At 43.9% G+C, this 20,433-nt stretch overlaps 1 protein-coding gene across 6 annotated transcripts in view; it reads left to right on the top strand.

Moving 5' to 3' along the window:
• NEDD9 (neural precursor cell expressed, developmentally down-regulated 9) overlaps positions 1-20,433 on the top strand; it is a 247,376-nt gene that overhangs the window by 185,150 nt on the left and 41,793 nt on the right. The window contains exon 1 of one of the 6 annotated variants that reach the window (XM_063923162.1): positions 7,031-7,257. The exons of 4 other annotated variants lie outside the window; for them this stretch is intronic. In XM_063923162.1, the coding sequence (XP_063779232.1) occupies positions 7,246-7,257 (12 nt within the window). In that variant the 5' untranslated portion in view covers positions 7,031-7,245. Of the gene's footprint in view, positions 1-7,030; positions 7,258-7,740; positions 7,828-20,433 lie in introns of those variants that run through there. One more of the 6 variants, XM_063923163.1, reaches the window with a different exon arrangement.

Raw genomic sequence — 20,433 nt, 5'->3', positions numbered from 1 at the left:
GAAGATAGACATTATAAAGGTTGACAGTGTTTAGGTTGACAACATAAGGTAGACAGCTTTAGGTCGATACGTTCAAAAGGTCGAAAGGGTCAAAACAAAAGGATGACAGTGTCAAAAGGTCGACACAAAAAATGTTTACTTTTTTTGTGTTATTTTGTGTTTTTAAACATATTTCACCCAAATTAGTGAAATGCGTCCCCTTGCGGACTCGGCTCACTTTCCACGCTTCACTCGCCATAAGGTCACTAAAGGTAATAGTTTGTGACATGGATAATAAATGCTGCAAAAGTTGTAAAAATATGAAAAGAAATGTGTCAACATTTTTCAGGTCGACCTTTTGACCAGTCAACCTTTTGCTGTCGACCCTTTGACCTGTAAACCTTTTGACTGTCGATCCTATGGTGTCGACCGATTGACTGTCGACCTTGCAACTGTCCATCTATCAACCACATTCTGCTGCTGCAGTGCATGCTTGGGGGAAATAACAGATCCCTGCCTGTATCCAAAGTTGTCCACATTGATTAGGCCGGTCTCTCCCTATACATCAGCATGTAAATGTCTCATCATTAGGTAGCGCGCATTTACACCGGCATTATCCTTGGTGCAAGAGAATTGTCTGACATCAGACAGATCTCGGCGTATGCTCACATCTAAATAGCCCGCCATTCCATCTTCACATCCGAAAAACACTTCTCACCTCTAAATAGCCCGCCATTCCATCTTCACACCCGCAAAACACTTCTCACCTCTAAATAACCAGCCATTCCATCTTCACACCCGGAAAACACTTTTTACCACTAAATAACTCGCCATTCCATCTTCACACCCGGAAAACACTTCTCACATCTAAATAGCCCGCCATTCCATCTTCACACCCGAAAAACACTTTTTACCACTAAATAATCCGCCATTCCATCTTCACAACCGGAAAACACTTCTCACCTCTAAGTAGCCCACCATTCTATCTTCACACCCGAAAAACACTTCTTACCACTAACTAACCCGCCATTCCATCTTCACACCCGGAAAACACTTCTCACCTCTAAGTAGCCCGCCATTCCATCTTCACACCCGGAAAACACTTTTTACCACTAAATAGCCCGCCATTCCATCTTCACACCCGGAAAACACTTCTCACCTCTAAGTAGCCCGCCATTCTATCTTCACACTCGACAAACACTTCTCATAAGCGGTCTTGCATACAACCCTGAATCAGGACCTCTGTATCGGATCTTATACAAAGAAAACAGAGCAGCAGGGAAATCGGTTGGCAGTGGTCCCAGCTAGATGTAAATACAAGGACCCTCCTAAATACATGGAACTGTGGGTGTGTTGGGAAGGGATCCCCACTAAGTACTATTACTGGGGGGAAAAAGGATACCATTAATAGCATCCATCAGTTACTTATGTCAGTATAATATGGTGTGTAACTGAAAACTAAATTAAGCCAGTTGTTTTTTTATGAAAATTTGTATCAAGAAATCTTTGACATGGAAAAAGGGCTTTTTAACAACACACCTTACGCATCCCTATGTGGATACTTGCTGAAATATGTAATTATATAATGGGGGGAATTCAATTGTTTGGAACACTTGGTCTAAAGTGACAGGAGATCACGGGGCGCAATTAAATTTTTTGGTTTTTTTGCGCTGGTCGATAGGGGATAATTCAGACCTGATCGCTGCTGTGCATTTTTGCACAGTGGGCAATCAGGCACAAAATGTGCATGCGTATGCAATGCGCAGGCGCATCGCATGGGAACAAAGCTGATCACCGCTCAGCAATGGGTTTGTGCGATGGATCCGTTCGCATGGGCGATCGCAAGGAGATTGACAGGAAGAGGGCATTTGTGGATGTCAACTGAACTGACCATTTTCAGGGAGTGTCTGGAAAAATGCAGGCGGGTCCATGCGTTAGCAGGGAGGGTTCCTGACGTCAATTCCGGTCCTGCACAGGCTGATGTGATCGTAGCGGCTAAGTCCTGGGCTGCGCAGAGACTGCACAAAATCTGTTTTTACAGCTCTGCTACACATGCCTTTGCACACTTGCATAGCTAAAATACTCTCCCCCTGTAGGCGGCGACTATCTGATTGCAGCAGTGCAAAAATCATTTGCTAGCGAACAGGTCTGAATTGGGCCCACAGAGGGGTCAGGTTTAGCAGCGTAAAGCAGCTAAGCCCCATAAAACCAATGGGCGCAACACGGAATGTCCCGTTTGAGCGCTCAAACGGGTCACTTTTTGCACATTCAACTCACCAACCCTGACACTAACAATTGGATACCGCCCAGAATGTCCATACTAACAGTAAAACAACTATATTATTTAAAGCAGAGGTGGCCAAAACGTTGATCGCGATCTACCGGTAGATCGCGGAGCTCTCTCCGGTAGATAGCGATCCAAGTGTGACTTTCCGCCTCTGCCCGGAGCGTTCCCAATGATGCATTGTTTGGGTAACGTCATGACATCAGCCACACATCCGCACAATGCACGATTGGGAACGCAATGTGAGGAGCCTGTGCGCCTGCTGGATCTGGTTTGATCCAGTCAGCGCCGGCGGCAGCAGGACAGCAGCAGCGTCGGGAAGCGGGAGCAGGCACGGGAGCAGGATCCAGCCAACGGGAAGACAGCCAGACAGCGGGGATCCAGCCAGCTAAATTAAGTATATCTGGCTCTGTGGGTACATGGCACTGTGGGGGCATATGTGGCACTCTGGGGGCATATGTGGCACTGTGGGCACATGGCACTGTTTGGGCATATGTGGCGCTGTGGGGACATATGTCGCACTGTGGGTACATGGCACTGTGGGGGCATATCTGGCACTGTGGGGGAATATGTGGCACTGTGGGGGCATATGTGGCACTGTAGGGGCATATGTGTATCTGGCACTGTGGGGGCATATGTGTATCTGGCACTGTGGGGGCATATGTGGCACTGTGGGGGCATATCTGGCACTGGGGGCATATGTGTATCTGACACTGTGGGGGCATATGTGTTTGAGGTTTTTACCTGTGGGGGCCAATGTGTGATTTTGTGCGAGACAGTCATCACACCCTGTGCAGCAGGGCTACGCCCCTTTTTTGTTATGCCCTTTTTGGGCGCACGCCTGCGGTGCGCGCAATTATCCCGCATGGGTAGATCACAAAAGCTTTTTAGTTTTCAAAGTAGATCACCGACTCCAAAAGTCTGGCCAGCCCTGATTTAAAGCATACTGGCAAAAGAACATACACCATGTGACTCTCACTGACAGGACAATAGATTGAGTCACCTGAATGAACTAATTTAGCCTGTAATCCACATGACTAAATTAGTCCAGCCTTCCCTTTATTTATTACAGTCTACACTACAGTGAATGACAGCACATATTGCCTCTACCCTACGGGCACCTATTTATTAAACTTTAGTTAACAGGGTGGAGTTGCATAGACTCCAGACATTTACAATGCAAAACAGAGATCTAAATCTAGTGTATTGCTAATTTAAACTGTATGTCTAGCTGCTCCAAATGCTGGGGCTTCTGGGGATGTAGAATTATCATGCAGAAATCTCTGCACTGGAAGACAGAACAGAAGTGCTTATTATGGTGGGCAGGGAAGAAAATGAGTTGAATGTAATTCCTGCTGTGCATAACTTGGTTAGTGGAGGATGTGCTCTTGTATTGTTTAGTAATCGCTTTCTGGCTGACTCCTAGTAGCCTCAGGGACAGCATTTTGTAGTACACAATTAGCATAACGCATTCTTGCTTGCCAGTGTATCAGTCATTACTAGGGTCAATAGGTGTTTAACAGTTACTTAGCATGAGGCCTGCATTTTCATATATAGGCAGCAGCAGCTCTTACCTTTATGCAGGGCCGGACTGGGACTAAAAATAGGCCCTGGCATTTTCGAAGCACACAGGCCCACCTCTGTGACTCCTCCCCTTACTATTCCTGACTCCTCCCACTTATTAGTCTATGCTCTTACAATATCACGGCGCTTAACAGATACATAGCATAATATAGTACAGAAACAATGAAGTACAGAAAAGCTTTTCATAAAATACAGTCGCATGTAGATACTAATGGGACATTACGGAAATGCTAAACAGGAAAGTCTTGAGTCTATTTTTGAAGGATTCTATAGTTGGGTCCTCTCGCACTGTGTGGGGAAGTGAGTTCCATAGAGTCGAAGCCGCATGACTAAAAGCTCGACCCCCAAATGAATTACGGGAGATTCTAGGTACTGCTAAAAGTCCTTCATCTACAGATCGCAGTAATCGAGTGTGGCAGGATGGAATCAGAAGCTGCTTCAGGTACCTTGAGGCCTGGTCATGTAGTGCTTTGAAACTCAGTAAGCCAATCTTAAAGATGATTCGCCATCTTACAGGCAGCCAGAGTAGGGAGTAGAGAATGGGTGTTATGTATCTAGAACGGGGCTGGTCGGTTAACAGCCTGGCAGCTGTGTTTTGCACCAGCTGTAAGCGCTGCAATTCTTTTGCTGGGAGACCAAGGTAGAGGGCATTACAGTAGTCTAATCGAGATGATACAAATGCATGTATGACTTTTGGCAGATCATCTGAGGGAATTAAGTGCTTGATTCTGGCTATGTTCCTTAGGTGAAAGAATGAGGATTTGATTGTGGCTGATATCTGATGTTTTAGTGTCAAGCCACCATCCAGGACAACGCCAAGATTCTGCACACGATCAGTGGTTTGTCATTCTCAATCCCAGAGTGTAAAGGCCCATACACATTAGACGATGTCGCTCTGTGAGCGACTTCGTCTAACGTTTCCCCCTCCCGGGCCGGCCGGTCGGCGGCCGCCTGTACGCACTGAGCGATATGACCGCTCATATCGCTCAGTGACGTCACGCCCCCGCCAGCCCTGCATGAAGGTCGTGGACGACAGTCCACATCCTTCATGCATGCCCTACCGACAGCGACGATCGTTGCCGACCCGTGGGGCCGCGCATCGGTCGTCGCTGGCGGCATACACACTTAACGATATAATGAGCGACGTCGCTCAAGGAGGGGGAAAATGAGCGACGTCGCTCATTATATCGTTAAGTGTGTATGGACCTTAAGTCCAGTTGGTTGGCTATGCTGCAGTCTTGTCCTTTGATGTTGCGGTCTGTACGTGCCTGTATTTATCTGCATTGAGGACACCATTGAGCCTGACCAAATCCCCAAGCAGGGGCACCACTGGAGAAATCTAATGGTGTGAACACACAGTGAGATATTTTCTTACGATTTTGACTATATAGTCAAAATCGTAAGAAAAGTTAGTGCAGATCGCAAGGTGAAAGACACCTTGCGATCCCGATTCGATGACAATGCGCGGACCCGCGCGGTCGGCATCGCAAGAATAGATACACTGTGCAGGCAAGTCAATTTTGACTATCTCTGTAGAAGAGATAGTCAAAATTGACACTTAGCCAAAATTGCACATAGTCAGTATCGCAAGCACATAATGAGTGTGCTTGCGATACTGACTATGTGCCGACCTAGCCCCTGTCGCATAGTGAGAATCGATCATAGCCCGAATCTCACCATGTGTATGGGCCATAAGACTTCTCCACAGTAACCCCTTCTGTGAATAGGAGCAAGCAGTGAAAAGGCCTGTTACCACTGATAAAGAGCTTTTCACTGTTCCATGAGCTGACCCCATAGGCCTCCCTGACACTCACCACTCATGCACGATCTGCTGAGTAAGCATGTACAGAATGGCTCCCGAAGTTGAAGTTATGGGATCGCAACAGCAACACGGAGCAGTGACCAAGCCCGTTCCCCTACGGGCGAATCTTAATACATCCCAGCGAGGATTCATTTCTTATTGCCGCAATTAAGTCTAGGTCTTGGAACTGATAATATATATAAATATATATATATATATATATATATATATACAGGTTGAGCATCCCATATCCAAATATTCCGAAATACGAAATATTCCGAAATACAGACTTTTTTGAGTGAGAGTGAGATAGTGAAACTTTTGTTTTCTGATGGCTCAATGTACACAAACTTTGTTTAATACAAAAAGTTATTAAAAATATTGTATTAAATGACCTTCAGGCTGTGTATAAGGTGTATATGAAACATAAATGAATTGTGTGTATGTACACACACTTTGTTTAATGCACAAAGTTATAATAAATATTGGCTAAAATGACCTTCAGGCTGTGTGTATAAGGTGTATATGTAACATAAATACATTATGTGCTTAGATTTAGGTCCCATCACCATGATATCTCATTATGGTATGCAATTATTCCAAAATACGGAAAAATCCCATATCCAAAATACCTCTGGTCCCAAGCCCCTTTCACATCGCACAAATAACCCGGTATCGACATGGCATATTGGGATCCGGCATTTGCGATCTGAAAGCGGTATAACTATACTCTCTTAAAGCATTAGATTTTCATTGAGATTTATGATAAATGGGGTTGGCATATTTGTGTAAGGGTGAAAGCTGTATCACATTCTGTATAACGCAGTACCTAAAGTACAAGATGATAGATACTGGGTGTTCCATGCTGTTCTCAATACATTATTTCTATAGCAAGAGACACACTGAGCAGGGTACAATAAATTCCTGATACTGTGTCCAACACACCAAATTTCTGTCCACTTTGCTGACACATTGGTGCCTGTGTAATCTGACAGCTTCAAAGCTTTGAAGTTCCATGGAACAAAAACAAGGCCCGAGGAAAAGAAGCAGAGATCAACAAGTATGGTAAGAGGGGGCAATGGACAGACATTCCTTTGTCCCCCACTATTGCTATGTCTTACTCAGATGTTTAAGTGGCTGCTTGTAAAGGTGGTATGTGACAGACTCTGCTAGGTCACAGGAAGCTGTTCTGTAAGTGTAGAACTATGTGAGCCACCCTCCAGTGAGCACATATCTGGTATATAGAGCCATCTATGCCCCGATATAGAGCTCTCCTCCGCCTGAGCCTGTGCTCATACACTACAGTAGTAAGAAATGGCAGTGTCGGCTGCCAGTAAGACCTTCCTCCCGGCCAATCAGGAGACAGTATGCAAATAAAGCTCACACACTGCACTGTGCACGCAGCCCGTACTCTCAGACAGCCGCATACTAGCACAGACAGCGGCGCTCAGCCTTAGCGTGGTGGTGACTGAGAGGGGACTGGTAGCTGCTGCTGCTCCCTGCGCTCTGTGTACTCCGCTTCCCGGTCACACTTCACAGCAGCAGCTCGTCCAATGCGTGCTACATAGTAGCTCCAGCCTAGGGGGATATCGCAAAGATGAAGTACAAGGTGAGGAGGCTGTTTCTTTCAATAGTTTACTTTTGTTTTCTTGTAATGTATTATTAGGCATGACGATATACTGTGTACAGTACACACAGCTTGTTTAATGCATGGCCAGGGAAGTCTATGACAGGAGAGGATTCAGCCGTCACTGTTTTGCTTTCAGTGGAATATCTGAAGAAAAAAACAAAAAGTTTATTATTTGTCAGAACTTTGGTGAAGACGTATCCTAGATAACATATGTTATACTATAACCTATATGTGGCCTGGTCATAATAGTACAGTTGTTCTGTTGTGTTGTGCAGACTGCAATCCTTTTGGAGACAGTGGTGCTGAATGGGAAGGCTGCGTGCATTCATTATGATAGGAGCCTGGAATCCTCCCAGCTACAATATGTGAATGAGGGATTGCAGTCTGACTTTGTAATGAGGCTCCATGGCAAAGGTTAACCCTCAGTGTGAAAGCGTGCTTGCAGCTTCTGTCACTCATACGCCGTGACTCCACAGGGCTCTCATCAAAGCTCCAGTAGTCTGAAGGAATTCTGGCCAGAGGGACCTACAACTAATAATAATGATTACAGTAAGTAGAACAGTGACTACAGGTATCTCTGATAATGCCTAGTTCTAGGAAACCTGCATTGGAATATCTCACATTCTGGTACATTTATTATTCACATTTTGACACTTATCTTAATGAGGTTGACGGAGATGTTATCTGTAATAATATTTATTAGTTTGGAGCAATTATCACCTAATCATGGAAGAAAGTTTCAAAACACTATTGGCCTAATGCATTATTACTATTGTGCCAGTGGTGCTCAGTGATGACAGAGGGACGCTACACTGTGATTTGTAATTGGGCTGTGGTTAGCCCACAATTGTGTGGCCGAATCCTGTTACAATGATGGATTGCTGTCATTTATGTTATACTGGTCTGTCTAATATGAAAATCCCCAAATAAGCAAGTGATGTATGCCTTTGTTCCTAAAGTGATAGGGAAATGTGTTATTGGGAATTTCAAGGTACCATGATACAGTATATGCAGCTATTGCTAACACAAACCTATGAATGCCTAAAGGTCAGCATTTACAAGTAGCAGCAAGCTGTAAAGGTGAGGAATTCCTGTTCCAGCATGTATGCATCTCCATACCTCATCTACATGACATTGTGTCTACTGGATTCCACCTCTGCCATTGGCTTTATGACATGTTATCTCAGTTGAAATAAAAGCTTGAACAAGACTGAGCACAACAATATGCTACTTATTATTCTTAAGGGGTTATTTAAAAGACCTTGAGGCAACTCACATCAGCCTGCAACTCCAATTCATCTAGTAGAGCTTGTTATAGATATACATAGCCATAGCATGGATGCTTTTATTAAAATACTATCGAGAAAGAAGATCCCTTTTAAGCACATTTATATTTCTCTGGCTGAGTTATTACACTACCACTTTCCCACAGACTCTCACAACTTATTGTATTTCCACAAGCTGGATGCCAAAATACACTCTTATAAATGTGTTGTATTCCTCATCTCTTAAAGGCGAGAATACGTTTTGGAAATCCCCCAAGGGAAGGCAACTTTAGCGGTTATAGTAGGCATACATCATTATATTGGGTAATTTCAGCCTGGAGAACCGTTGGCCTGTGATTTATAGAAAGACCCTTATACACAAAAGGTAGCAAGTGTCTTAAGGGGGGTACACACGGAGAGATCCGTGCTTAAAATCTAAGCAATCTTGCTAGATTGCTTAGATTTTAAGCACGGATCTGCCGTGTGTATGCCCTCCAGCGATAGGGCCGCGCATCGCTATCGCCGATGCTAGATTGAGCTGCATGCAGGCTCAATCTAGCGGATCGCTCACTTCACCGTTGTGTGAAGTGAGCGACCCCCCGTCGGCTTTCTCCCTCGCTCAGCACATCGCGCTGTGCTGAGCGGGGTGAGAGATGTGTGCTGAGCGGTCGGTGTTAAGATCGCTCAGCACACATCTCTCCCGTGAGTACCCCCCTTTAGAAAATAAAATAACTTTCTAAAAGTATACTGAGTGATAATATTTAATGATGTTTTTGTCCACTGCTCTCCTGGTTTTTCTAAAAATAATCATCCTGTCATGGAGTGCCACCATTATGTCAAATTATGTATTCAAAGCTATTTAAAGTTATACAGTGTGGCATTATCTATTGTTATGTCTAGGGCAGTAGATTACATTTATTAAATAAGATATATCACTATCTAGGGATAGATTTAAGGATATTGCTACCAAAAAGCTTAAATAATGTAATAATATATCAGTCCTGGGGCAGATGTATCAAGCTCTGGAGAGTGATAAAGTGGAAAGAGATACCTACCAATCGGCTCCTAAATGCCAAATTGCAGGCTGTGTTTGAAAAATTACAGGTAGGAGCCAGTTGGTTGGTAGTTTATCTCTCCACTTATCACTCTACAAGATTTAGAACATCTGCCCCAACTGTGTTATGTTTTAGTTGTAACCCCCTTTTCATAAGGAAATATATATAAATGTACTTTCCAGTTTGTCATTTCATGTGTTCTCAGTTTCTGTCTGTCGCTAGCAGAGCAGATAAAATCACCACACATTGAAAATCTTAAAAGTAGCTAGTATAAAAAATAGATTGGTGTAGAATTACAGTAAAGGTGGGTACACACTAGAATGTTATCGACCCAATATGTCACTTTTGGCCGAATCGGAACAACATATTGACCAAATCGTTCAGTGTGTACGGTCAATCTGTACACTCCCACAGTCCTTAGCGATATCTTCTGGTCGGACGTGCTAGTGCCGACCAGACAATGGGTGTCATTCCGAGTTGTTCGCTCTTTATTTTTTTGTCGCAACGGAGCGAATAGTCGCTAATGCGCATGCGCAATGTCCGCAGTGCGACTGCGCCAAGTAAATTTGCTATGCAGTTAGGAATTTTACTCACGGCATTACAAGGTTTTTTCTTCGTTCTGGTGATCGTAATGTGATTGACAGGAAGTGGGTGTTTCTGGGCGGAAACTGGCCGTTTTATGGGAGTGTGTGAAAAAACGCTACCGTTTCTGGGAAAAACGCAGGAGTGGCTGGAGAAACGGAGGAGTGTCTGGGCGAACGCTGGGTGTGTTTGTGACGTCAAACCAGGAACTACAAGCACTGAACTGATCGCACTGGCAGAGTAAGTCTCGAGCTACTCAGAAACTGCACAGAGAAGTCTTTTCGCAATATTGCGAATCTTTCGTTCGCAATTTTGATAAGCTAAGATTCACTCCCAGTAGGCGGCGGCTTAGCGTGTGCAAAGCTGCTAAAAGCAGCTTGCGAGCGAACAACTCGGAATGACCACCAATATCGCATGTGTCGCCGTGCAGTGTAATGAAGGACAGAACGAAGGATTGTTTCATCCTTTATTAAATTTTTCTGATGTATACTGATGATGTATACATATGATATGCTGGCCTGTCCGCTCCCATATCGTACGGGTACACATCGCTCTAGTCTAGTGTGTACCTGGCCTTAGGCATAGGTGATAGGAAAATCATTCACATAGTACAGTCTTGGGTTTTTCCAGTATAGTAGCTCTGTTAAAGGTTTTTGGAAAACTCGCTGAGAAATGTGTTCAGGCCACACCGTAAGTATAATAAAATGTAACTTAATATGCACAGCTCAGTGGGCCAGCTTAATGCCACTAGGTTTCTAAAGCTTTCCTGTAAATAGTAGACTGGAAAGGTAAGGAGTGTATATAAAATTGCTAATACACCAACACCATTTGGTCAATCCCCTGTACAAACAGAATCTAATCACTGCCAGGGTCCAGGAAGACTGCTGTCATAGTAATAATTCCATGTCCTCAGAAAGAGAGACATTTGATTTGGTTATCAGTATATAATCAAGACACCCGCCTTTCAGTTGCACTATACACAGCTTGAACAAATAAACAGATTCTTAAGATAGTAAACAATGTATTACACTAATTCAAAAGAAATGTTGCAAGTTAGTTGTCTGTCAAATAGCACATTCTTATGTCCTCGCTCTTTACTAACATATTTTATTACTTATTGTGTGGCCAGCGTGAAGAATAGAGTTTTGCAATTTCTGGGAATGCCTGTCACTCCATACTAAGCACTAAGCAGTTTCTCTGCCAACTCTCTTTTTAGCCTCAAATCCATTGTCTTTATTTCCATTCCTATTTGAGGCTTTTATAAAGATCTTCCTCAATACACTCCTTCCCTGACTCCCAAAAGAGCCTACCCCCAATTCAACAATATGATTATATTATTCATGTAATATAACATTACAAATCCTAACTATATGTGCTATACATTTGTATTTTATATTTACTTGTGACCAGAGATAAGCGCATATTTGTATCTGAGGATTGAGAGTCCAACTTAAGTCATCAACAATATTATAAGCCACTGTGTATAACATAGGGGTATATGCAATTGCGGTCGAATTCCCGAAATTGTCGAATTTTGGGAATTTTTCGCCAAAAAAAAAATCGTCAATGCAAATCAGTGCTTTCCGTAAAAAAAAACAGACTTTCAAAATTCGACTTTTTGAAATTCGACTTTTGTCAAATTCGACTTTTCTGCAATGATACAAGTGCTGCAATTCGACCAAAGTGTATTCAATTCAAGTTTGGAAATTCGACAACAGTGCTTTTAGACAGTAAATTCGTCATTTTCAATCCGCCACACTTTGGAGGGTGAAACCAATAAAAAAAATTTAAAACATGTTTTTTTTGGTGTTTTTTTTGGAGGGTAATAGCATATCTATTTATATTAGAAGGGATTAGGTACTTGGTTTGTCTTTTTTGGAGGCACAAGTATTATTTATATATTTTTAAAAATATATATTTTTAATTTTCTATTTTTTATAGCTGGAACGGTAAAATCAGGGGAAAAAATGGCGTGGGGTCCCCCCTCCAAAGCATAACCAGCCTCGGGCTCTTCGAGCTGGTCCTGGTTCTAAAAATGCGGGGAAAAATTTGACAGGGGATCCCCCCCTTTCAGTCCGCTGGCACGGGTTTTTGCGTTTTTTTATTTTGCCAAGTACCTGGATTATACTCTGGACGTGGATTTATCTCTGGACGCTGGAAGGTGTGTATAATTTTTTCACAGGTACCCTCGGATCGTCGGAGACTGTGGCAGTCGGCGTGTCAACATAGGTAAGTATGTGTGTGTCGGCAGTATGTAATAAAGTTGTACTTGTCACGGTGTGCGTGTCCTGTTTTTATTTGGGTATTTTTTTCCCAGTAGTACTACAGGTACCAGCGGGCCCGTTTTTCTCCCGCATGCTGGTACTTGTGGTTCTCCCAAGTACCAGCTTGCGGGGGAGGCTTGCTGGGACTTGTAGTACTACTGGAAAAAAACAATATTCTGACATTTTTCTCCAGGCTATCAGCCTCCCATCTGCAGCCCTTGGATGGGGGGGACAGCCTCGGGCTTCACCCCTGGCCCTTGGGTGGCTGGGGGGAGGGGACCCCTTGATTGAAGGGGTCCCCACTCCCCCAGGGTACCCCGGCCAGGGGTGACTAGTTGGATATTTAATGCCACGGCCGCAGGGCACTGTATAAAAGTGACACCCGGCTGTGGCATTATCTGTCCAGCTAGTGGAGCCCGATGCTGGTGTAAAAAATACGGGGGACCCCTACTCTTTTTGTCCCCCGTATTTTTTGCACCAGCACCAGGCGCAGAGCCCGGTGCTGGTTTTAAAAATACGGGGGATCCCCTGTCAAATTTTTCCCCGCATTTTTAGAACCAGGACCAGCTCGAAGAGCCCGAGGCTGGTTATGCTTTGGAGGGGGGACCCCACGCCATTTTTTTCCGGGTTTTTCCCGTTTTTTCAATTCGCTGCAAAATCCGGCAAATCAGCCGTTTTTCACCCGCGGGAATGTCGAATCCGTTTTTCATTGAATATGGTGAATTCCGGCAGCCACCTGCCGGAATTCACCTGTCGAATTGTGTCGAATTAAAAAAACGGTGATAATTTGCCGCGATTCGCCCGCAATTGCATATACCCCATAAACTGTAAAACATGTGCGTCCTCTACAGAAGATTGCTTTCCTGCCAAAGGGTGACAGGCACTATGACATTTTTGCTGTGGGTGAGTGTATTCAGTAAGCACTTTGAGACTTCATAGAGTAATATGTATTTCTGTAACCCTTTACATGCTCTGCTTTATAAAAGCCTGACTTTCTGTAGTCTCTAATTAGTGTTTGAAGAAACTGCTTCTTTTTCTTTACATTACCTGCTATTAGGTACTTTCTTTGTCTCGATTAGCTTTAAACATGTTGAACTTTTGTAGTAGCAATAACACAAAGGCCCAAATGTAATAGTCTGGAAGTGGTTTCAGCAATATAGCCTCCAACACCCGTATACAGTGCTGCCTCCCTCTAATGGAACAATCTTCCTCATTCTGTCAGACTATCCCCTAGCCTGTATAGCTTCAAAAGAGCGCTGAAATCCCACCTCTTCGTAAAAGCGGACCAACCTACTGATTAACCTTACCGCCACATAGGTCACATGGCCCTCCTTTAGCCTATATCTCTCCCACTCTTGCTTCCTGCCCTCAGCTCCCCTGTGTCATACGTTTATCTTCCCCTTAATGTGTAAGCTTCTATGAGCAGAGCCCTAATCACTTCTGTCTCCTCTACTACTACAAGTGTCACCTCCTCCTCCTGAGGTGCTCTGCCTCAGGACTGCTTCCCTTTGTCTTCCATTGTCTCTAAACCGGTTTGTTGCGCTAAAGTCTGTGGTTGCCGGTTTTCAGCTTGCGCTCAATATTTCCCCCTTGCATCAGCAACTGTGTCGAGAGTTGTAGTGTTATTTGTACTATATTATATTCTACTACCTTGTACTGTCCTGTTGTTAACTCCCTGTACAAGTGGTGCCCTATAATTAAAGCATAATACTAATAATAATAATAGATTTAAATCGGCAATTAGTTTTGAGATATAACCCTAGTTTTGCGTTAAAATATCGACAAAATGGCAGACTAGTACGTGTAGGCCAAAGGCTTTATTACACAGTCCCTCTATCAAGTAACACCATAGAAACTTTTGCAGTAGATATCCAGAAGACTTGTGATAGGTGGACACTGATTACCTAGGCAACACAAGACTCAATGTGTTTTGCTATGTACCATGAAAAAAAGAACAACGTGTGCTTTGTAGGCTGGATTTGCTTACCCCTCACATTCCTGATTTCTGTGGTTGTTAAAAGTCTGCTAAATTTGTAAACAGTACTTTGGAAAACTCTACAGAACATTACTTCTAATGAAAAGCATGACATACTGTAGCTTTCCATTTCTGGCATGTCTAATACCAAAATAGATTATTAATACATCCATTAATGATTTGCTGTTATATGAAGTATGAGGTAAAGAAGGATAGTGTCAGGGATCTTAGAAATTCTGCAGTGAAACAAATGGTCAGTCCCAGAGTGGTGATCATTCTGCTCCTGATATAGATGCTATGAAGTCCATTTGTGGAACATATCTTGCGTGTCTTCGCATTGCATATAAACCTGGGGCCAAATGTACACTAATATGGACTATGCACAGTCTGGCTCAAGTCAGTCACATCTCCATTTGTGGCTGGAACTGGGTTGTAGTCAGGGGTCTACTACGATATCCCGGCTGTCGGATCCCGGCGACGGTATGCTGGGCACCACAATGCCGGCAGTGGGGCGAGTGCAAAAGAGCCACTTGCGGTCTCGCTGTGCTCGTTACGCTGCGGGCACAGTGGCATGCTATGTGCGCCACGCTATTTATTCTTCCTCCAGGGGTGTTGTGGACACCCCAATTGGGAGAATAGTTATGGGGATCCTGGCGACGGTATGATGAGCGCCGGGATCCCGACAGCTGGGATATCGAATGCTTGCCGTACTTCACACAGGCAAAATTCAGTGAGGGGGTCTCGACTGAATTGTGAACTATGCAGAGTTGTGTGTACACCAGTGGTTCCCAAACTGTGTGCCTCAGGGCCCTTGCAGGGGTGCCACGTGTTGATGGTCCAGGACCGGATCAAATTATTTATGGTCAATGTGATTGGCAAAACTAGTGCGGGATCAGTACTAAATGCCGCCGGCCGGAATCCCGGCGGTCGAAATCCCGACGCCGGAATCCCGACCACACAATTCCGACAGGGGTGGCAAGCGGAACGCAGCCCCTTGCGGGCTCGCTTCGCTCGCCACGCTGCGGGCACGGTACCTCGCTACGCTAGGCACACTATTATATTCTCCCTCTATGGGTGTCGTGGACACCCACGGAGGGAGAATATGTCGGGATTGTGGCGGTCGGGATTCCGGCGTCGGTATTTCGACTGCCGGGATTCCGGCCGGCGGCATCTTGACCGCATCCCACTAGTGCTAGTGGCTGTTAATCATAATACATATGGACAAGCAGAAGCACAACTGTACACCACCACCACAAGGATGACAGGTAGGCACACTTTACTTAATTTTATATTTTTTCCAAATATATCAATAGAAAACCTTTATCCTAGGGGTGCCATGTAAAAAAAATACTGATACTCTAGGGTGCCGTGATTCAAGAAAGTTTGGAACCACTGGCGTATGCAGAATTACACCTGTTTTCAGTCTTAGGTTTTGCACAAAGGATAGCTGTGGCGTAGGTGTGCTCTGATAATAATGGTGAGTATCAAATAAAGGGGAAGGCTAGGGATGGAGTGAGTGCATAGGTGTATACAGTTCTGCATATGAGCAGTTACGGACAGCTTGCGTTCAGCTCTTTATTCAAGCCCAATGTATTTCATTATTAATCATAATTTACACTTTCTTTATATTCTTCCAAATATAATCTGAATCTTTTTGATTCGCTGATATCCATTGAAAACAAGGACATTCCGTAATTTATACTATACCACCCAGTCTGTTATCATTTTACTTGTATTTATAAATCAAATCAGTCAACAAGTTTTCATCAAAATCTTTGCCAGTTCAGATGACGTGATAATGATAAGGACTGCTGCCGACATAATTGTTAGAGTTATGCCTACCGGGAATGTTGTTATTTCTAGAGGAGTATATTCCTTGCAGCTAATCCCCATGCAGACAACCAGGGTCCCAAAAGCTCATGCAAAAGATATGATTTTAGCCATTTGTGTTAACAATAGGAAACACAGACTGGAATTAATCCTGACTGTTGAGGATAAGGATCAGTGGGTAGGTCACTTTAGTAGACTACTTGTGAGATTAGGGAACTTTCCATCCTACTTTAATCCTGCCTTACCCTATGGCTGTTTGGAGCTACTAACCTCTTCACATGGCTATTTCCTTTAAAAATCTAATTGTTTAAAATGTATGCACTGCACTATAATACACTATAATGATATGAATACTGGGTATATGTGTGATGAGTATATTATTAGCCATAAAACACACAGACAAAGCAATCCCTTTCCTAACACATTTAGGTGTGTCATTGCACTGGCAGGAAACAGGTGGAATAATAAAGAGTTCTACATTCTGGAGGTATACTCTTTGTTTTGGTAAAATAGTCCATGCGGGATGTAGTTATGTGGTGCTGAGTGTACATATATGTGACCGGAGGGAAAACTCAGGGATGCAACTGAAATGCATTGGTCCTTTTTGTGTTATTGTGTTTTTATTTTGTGCTAAAGGCCTTAGGAGTGAAATGAATTGCAAGCTGCTCAGGTTGATGCAGTTAATAAACAAAAGAAAAAAATCCAAAGAAAGATTTGTTGACGAAATAAAGAGAAGGGATTGGTCATGCACATGAATGCAATAATCAAATCAGAGTCTTTCAGGAAAATGTGTCCTATTCACTACAAGACTGGAAGCAGACCTATGCATTCCACACAGACAATAGGTGCTGAAGGACGCAAGCCTTCCTGGGAATTTAGTGTGTTTGGATTAAAGGTTTTTGTGTAACAAAGTCATATAAGAACTAAGGAGTCTATTTACTAAGCATTGGAAAGAGATGAAATGGAGAAAGATAAAGCATCAACCAACCAGCTCCTGTCATTTTTCAAACATAGCCAGTAACACGGCAGGTAGGAGCTGACTGGCTGGTATTTAATCTTTATCCACTCGTATATCTCTCTAAAGCTTAGTACATAGGCCCCTTTGTTACTGGAAGTGATCGTATAAAGACCACAGTGTCAACCATCATCTCTTAAGAAGTTCAATATTATTTTTTTTAACCCAATTAGATATTTGCTTCAGTGGTTTAGTGGGGATGTAGTTTAGTGTATTTCGATCTGGTTAGCTGTCTGGATTATATTACATTTATGGTATTTATATTATATTAATAACCACGCATGTTGTCCTGAGATGGGGAATCGATTCAAACAATTGTGAAATTTAGCTGACTCACAATCTGTTGCTGTCCAATAAACTTGTGTAGTTTAATTCCAGTTTTTATTTAATTTGGTAATGAAATATATGCAGAATCCATTGTTTCCACCACTTGTTCATATACTCATGCAGTACACTGAATGTTATCACAACTGGCATTATGTATTACAACATACTGCCTGCTGCAGGAAAACAGATTTGTCTGCACTTGTCATTAGCTATTTAAGCATGCAAATACTTGTGGAACACATTGGCATATCAACTGGTGTATTTTCTCAAGGGGACAGTGTCATCTTAACCTTTGTATATTTCCTTAAGCAGTGCTGACTGGCACTAATAACTATTTGTTTCTACCATTGTCATTATTACTAGTTGGTCTATACATCTCTTATAAGTGAATCCTTATTGTAAAACAACATTATTATATTTATTTGCAGTTCTATTCTAGAAAATTACAACTTGCATTAAGAAAATAAAAGTACATTTGAGTAGTACATGTGAAATTATGGAACAGTTAGCCCCTGATTGCAGTTCATTTGGTATAATCATTACATTGATTAAGTTACAACACAGAGCTTTTTGTATGTAGTAACACCGTGAAGGGCAGTGTGGCAGATCCTAGCAGTGGTGAAAACTTAGATCAGGCTGTGCTAGAAAAATGACAGCTACAATATGATTGGTTGCTATTAGTATCATTTTATCGATCTGCAAGATTTGATAAATCTCCCCCTTAGTATTTGGCGATGAGCATGATGACACAATGTGGTAGATATGCTCAAATATTTGATGAAGATGGACATATACTCTCAACCTATGCCCAAAGGTGGCCAGATGAGGCTGAATCGTTACCACCAACCTATTACACTGTACCCAGCACGGACAAAAAGGTCAATAAACCGCATCACAGCTTGGCAGCTCTAGCAACAAAAATGGCATAGGTATTGCATAGTGATTCTTTGGTCGGAATACATATGATTTACCGGCGGGCGGGATGCCGGCTGTCAATATCCCGACAGCTGCATCCCGCCGGCTAGAATGCTGTCCATATCCCGCCGGCCAGAATGCTGTCCATATCCCGACAGCTGCATCCTGCAGGCCAGAATGCTGGCAGCAGAGCGAGCGCAAAGAGTCCCCTTGCGGGATCGCTGCGCTCGCCACAGTATCTTATTACCACTCTATGGGTGCCACGGACATGCATGAGTGGGAATAGTCCTTTCTCTAACGTCCTAAGTGGATGCTGGGGACTCCGTAAGGACCATGGGGAATAGCGGCTCCGCAGGAGACTGGGCACATCTAAAGAAAGCTTTAGGACTAACTGGTGTGCACTGGCTCCTCCCCCTATGACCCTCCTCCAAGCCCCAGTTAGATTTCTGTGCCCGACGAGAAGGGTGCACACTAGGGGCTCTCCTGAGCTTCTTAGTGAAAGTTTTAGTTTAGGTTTGTTATTTTCAGTGAGACCTGCTGGCAACAGGCTCACTGCATCGAGGGACTAAGGGGAGAAGAAGCGAACTCACCTGCGTGCAGAGTGGATTGGGCTTCTTGGCTACTGGACATTAGCTCCAGAGGGACGATCACAGGCCCAGCCTGGATGGGCCCCGGAGCCGCGCCGCTGGCCCCCTTACAGAGCCAGAAGAGCGAAGAGGTCCGGAAAAATCGGCGGCAGAAGACGTTCCTGTCTTCAATAAGGTAGCGCACAGCACTGCAGCTGTGCGCCATTGCTCTCAGCACACTTCATACTCCGGTCACTGAGGGTGCAGGGCGCTGGGGGGGGCGCCCTGAGACGCAATAAAACATGATAAAAATACCTTACATGGCAAAAAATACATCACATATAGCTCCTGGGCTATATGGATGCATTTAACCCCTGCCAGAATATACAGAAAAACGGGTGATAAGGCCGCCGAAAAGGGGGCGGAGCCTATCTCCTCAGCACACTGGTGCCATTTTCCCTCACAGCTCAGTTGGAGGGAAGCTCCCTGGCTCTTCCCTGCAGTCACTACACTACAGAAAGGGTTAAAAAAAGAGAGGGGGGCACAAATTAGGCGCAGTATTAAAACATACAGCAGCTATAAGGGGAAAAACACTTATATAAGGTTATCCCTGTATATATATATAGCGCTCTGGTGTGTGCTGGCATACTCTCCCTCTGTCTCCCCAAAGGGCTAGTGGGGTCCTGTCCTCTATCAGAGCATTCCCTGTGTGTGTGCTGTGTGTCGGTACGTTTGTGTCGACATGTATGAGGAGAAAAATGATGTGGAGACGGAGCAGAGTGTCTGTAACAGTGATGTCACCACCTAGGGGGTCGACACCTGAGTGGATGTACTGTTGAAAATTACGTGACAGTGTCAGCTCTGTATAAAAAAACAGTGGTTGACATGAGACAGCCGGCTACTCAGCTTGTGCCTGTCCAGACGTCTCATAGGCCGTCAGGGGCTCTAAAGCGCCCGTTACCTCAGATGGCAGATACAGACGCCGACACGGATACTGACTCCTGTGTCGACGGTGAAGAGACAACCGTGATTTCCAGTAGGGTCACACGTTACATGATTGAGACAATGGAAAATGTTTTATACATTTCTGATAATACGAGTACCACCAAAAAGGGGTATTATGTTCGGTGAGGGAAAAACTACCTGTAGTTTTCCTGAATCTGAGAAATAAAATGAGGTGTGTGATGATGCGTGGGTTTCCCCCCGATAACAATTGATAATTTCTTAAAATGTATTGGCTGTATACCCTTTCCCGCCAGAGGTTAGGGTGCGTTGGGAAACACCCCCTAGGGGGGATAAGGCGCTCACACGCTTGTAAGAACAAGGGCTCTACCCTCTCATGAGATGGCCGCCCTTAAGGA

Source organism: Pseudophryne corroboree, chromosome 5 (genome assembly GCF_028390025.1).
Source record: "Pseudophryne corroboree isolate aPseCor3 chromosome 5, aPseCor3.hap2, whole genome shotgun sequence".
Classification (NCBI taxonomy): Eukaryota; Metazoa; Chordata; class Amphibia; order Anura; family Myobatrachidae; genus Pseudophryne; species Pseudophryne corroboree.
This window is presented reverse-complemented; position numbering and strand designations above follow the sequence as displayed.